At 33.1% G+C, this 3490-nt stretch overlaps 1 protein-coding gene across 1 annotated transcript in view; it reads left to right on the plus strand.

The window, feature by feature from the left end:
* prkcdb (protein kinase C, delta b) overlaps window positions 1-1843 on the plus strand; it is a 29583-nt gene extending 27740 nt beyond the window's left edge. The window contains exon 16 of the mRNA XM_067388300.1: window positions 827-1843. Within this exon, the coding sequence (XP_067244401.1) occupies window positions 827-985 (159 nt within the window). The 3' untranslated portion in view covers window positions 986-1843. The remainder of the gene's footprint in view (window positions 1-826) is intronic.
* Window positions 1844-3490: the final 1647 nt, after the last annotated feature.

Consider the following 3490-nt stretch of genomic DNA (forward strand, 5'->3'; position numbering starts at 1 on the left):
GAACAACAACAACAACAACAACAAAAAACCCTAAAAATAAAGGCAAATGCAAAATATGAATAAATACTTTAATAGTCTTTAACACTTACTGCTATGAGGGCATTACTCATTTTATGACTGAATCTGATTCATTGCTTGTAATGCAATATAAATATAAATAATGCAAAGTGATTGTGTTTGTTTAACAGCTTATTGCATATGGTGTAGGAATGTACTGAACAAATCAAATAGTAAAATATGTGTCATATGAATGTTTATCTAGTTTAGCAGTTAATGACAAACTAATAACCTTTGCCTCATGATGACATTACAATAACAGGAAATCTCTTTTAAAGGGGTCATATCATGTCATGAGGAATCAGATTTTCCTTAATCTGTTGAGATAAGAGTTGGATTTACAATTGAAAAAAAAATACTGTAACTTTAAGGGGGAAAAACATTCCCAGTCCAAATGGAAAATGTATTCAGCAACTTTAACAAGTCACTGATGTCATACTGCAGATTGCCACACTTACAGCACACGTCAATAATGCCTTGACAGAAACTTGACTCGCCCACTCATGGCACTATTATTCCTACTATTCCTATCTCCAGTATACTAATATTCCTAAACTGCAAAAGAACTAATGATAAAAGTAAAATGTGGGGAAATCTGACAAACCATGATTTATTTTTTTTGGGCTGTTCTTGGTCTTATTTGTTTGTTCTGCTATTGCAATGTGGGTAAAAGCAACAGAAATTGTGATCTTGTGATCTAGTCACCAACAGAAAGTATTGAATGTGACTTCAGGATTATTTTCTTACATCTCTCTTCCTCTACTTGCAGAAATCCCCCAACGACTGTAGCAACTTTGACCGGGAATTCCTCAGCGAAAAGCCCCGTCTCTCTCAAAGCGACAAGAACCTGATTGACTCTATGGACCAGACTGCCTTCAATGGCTTCTCTTTCATTAACCCCAAAATGGACACCATTCTGGAGAAATGAGACATTTTGGCCAGGATCCTCAAAACCTGCCCCACTCAAATCATAAATGGCATACAGGAGCCAGGAGCTCAACCAGTGTTACACTTGGTATACTTTCTGGATGGTGCAAATAGATAATGCCGTATTTATGTTGTCTTTTAATTAAATGATCAAAACTTTTAATCAAAAGAGCTTTAATGATGTTATTGTAATATCCCTAACATAGATATACATATACATACTATCAGACGCACACATATTCACAGACAGAAAAAACTAACTTGACAAAAAGGGACTCTGAGAGAAAGGGACTGTATAGTATGCTGGGACTTTGCAATTTGATTGAATAGTGGCCTTCTTAACACTCGTGTTCGCCCTCATTGTTAAACTCTCATATTAAGGTTTATTTGTGGGATGATTTGTATCTTTTCTTTATTGTTGATCTGAAACAAGTTTTTCAGTGTAAGATGTAATTTTACGATGCTGATTTTCCTAGTGTGAGCTGACATAAGCTCTGCTGAACGTACACAAAATAGTGTTTTTTCACTATGGATCTATAAATAATGGAAGTCTTGTGTAAGTGAACCTAAAACCTCTGCACTAAGAAAACTTTAGAAATCTTCTTGCTAGACATCTTGTTCATGCATAGGTTTACTTTTATGGTACTGTAATAGGTAGTATATATTGGTACAGAATATCGATGGGTGGAGGATATACATCTCCTGAGCAAGTGGGAGTATAAATATATGTACTGTTATTTAATTATGGTATTTTAATGAGGTATGATAAATGTAAATAACAATATATGTATATTGTTCTGAACTGTTGTTACTGTCGGTAATATGCTCTCTTTTTTTTTTTTTTTTTTTACTGAATTTACTCATCAGCACTCAACACCATTAAAGGTTTCTTCAACTTTAATTTTGACTTTTTTGTCGTGTTGCGTTTGTGACAACTTCTTCAACATAGTAATAATAGTTTCTGCCAAAATCCCATGTTACCGAATAGCCACTCAAAATGAATAAAGTTTTAAGGAGATTACAATTTAATTTATGTTCAAACACGTATTGTTTTGATCATTTTTTTTTTTCTAAGGAAGTGACAAGGAGGAGTTTGTTTAGTGTACTTTTCGCTGAGCCATCATCAGAGACCGTCACAGACTAATTCGAAAAGATTGAAATTACTGCCATCTAGCGGATATAGCTTTAAACTGCATGTTAAGCCTCTTTACACCTAAAGATCCAGAAGCATTTCAGCAAATTCGGATCCATCGTTTATGTGCGTAACTAAAATGTACATTTGATGCTAAAGTGTCTAAAAAAAAAAAAAGCTGTTGATGTATTTTACACAGAAGTGGCAACTATAAATGAAAGTGCAGCCTGTCTTGATTTCATGTGAACATTTTTACATGGCGGGTGTAAACAGTCACATGATCAGAGCTGTTTAATTTCAGTTTGTCCCTCTGAAAGATGTCTGGGTCAAAGCTTCGTGGAAGGAAGCACGTGAACATGTTAGTACACAGATGTGACTCGATATTCAATGCTTATAATATTTTAAAGAGGTACTTTTAATATTACAATTTATCTTTCTTTTACAAATCATGTACTTGTAAACATGTCCGTTGTCACATGTGACCAGTGGGGAATGTATAACTGATTGATTGACATTATATTTTTTCAAATATTCATTTATTTTTTTATTATCTTTTAATGTTTTTGCCACAATTTCTTGATAGAAATATTAAATTATTGTACTTTTTCTTTCTTTTCACCTTTCTGGTCCACACTATATAGTTCAAAGCTAAAATTGTGAACATAAAGCTCATACTTCATTTCTACAACTTTAACCATTTTTAGAAAAAGCCTAGTTTGTTTCCTTTTGGCTGTTTTAGGATGAAAATGCATGTTCTTACTTAGCTGGGTAAAATATAAAGGTCTTAGAAAATAGTTGACAAAAAAATTACATTATATAACAAAGATTACATAAGTGTGTAAACCAAACATTCCAGGAGGGTTTTTATTATTACTATTTATTATTTTTTAAAGTAAATTAGTAAAATCCTTTCAGTTTGTTTATTTTTTCAGAGAGAAAATCCCTGTCTTATAAGATAAATAATTTATCAGTACTTTATAAGGATGAATGTCAGGTAATCAAAACTCATTCTTTTTTAAAAACATATAACAAAATATGATGATTGTTTTCTATGTTTGTTTTGAAATGTTGACAGGCAGATTTTGTTCAAAACAAAGTTTGTGAATGAAACATTTACCTTCAAAATGCCATATAGGGATTAATCATATATAACATGTTAAATCACGGTTAAATCCACACAGAAGGATCCAGAAAGATTATTTACACAGGGGAACGGGCTGCTCAGCGTGGCGCAGTTGTGCGATAGATTAAGCTCTGTTTAATGGTACATTCGAGCCAATAGGACAAACACTTTCTGTACTGAACAAAACGGCAGTGAGGCTGGGCGGAAAATGTTTTATACCACAACATAGACTTCATTCCTTCCCACTAACT

Source organism: Chanodichthys erythropterus, chromosome 6, assembly GCF_024489055.1.
Source record: "Chanodichthys erythropterus isolate Z2021 chromosome 6, ASM2448905v1, whole genome shotgun sequence".
NCBI classification, from domain to species: domain Eukaryota; kingdom Metazoa; phylum Chordata; class Actinopteri; order Cypriniformes; family Xenocyprididae; genus Chanodichthys; species Chanodichthys erythropterus.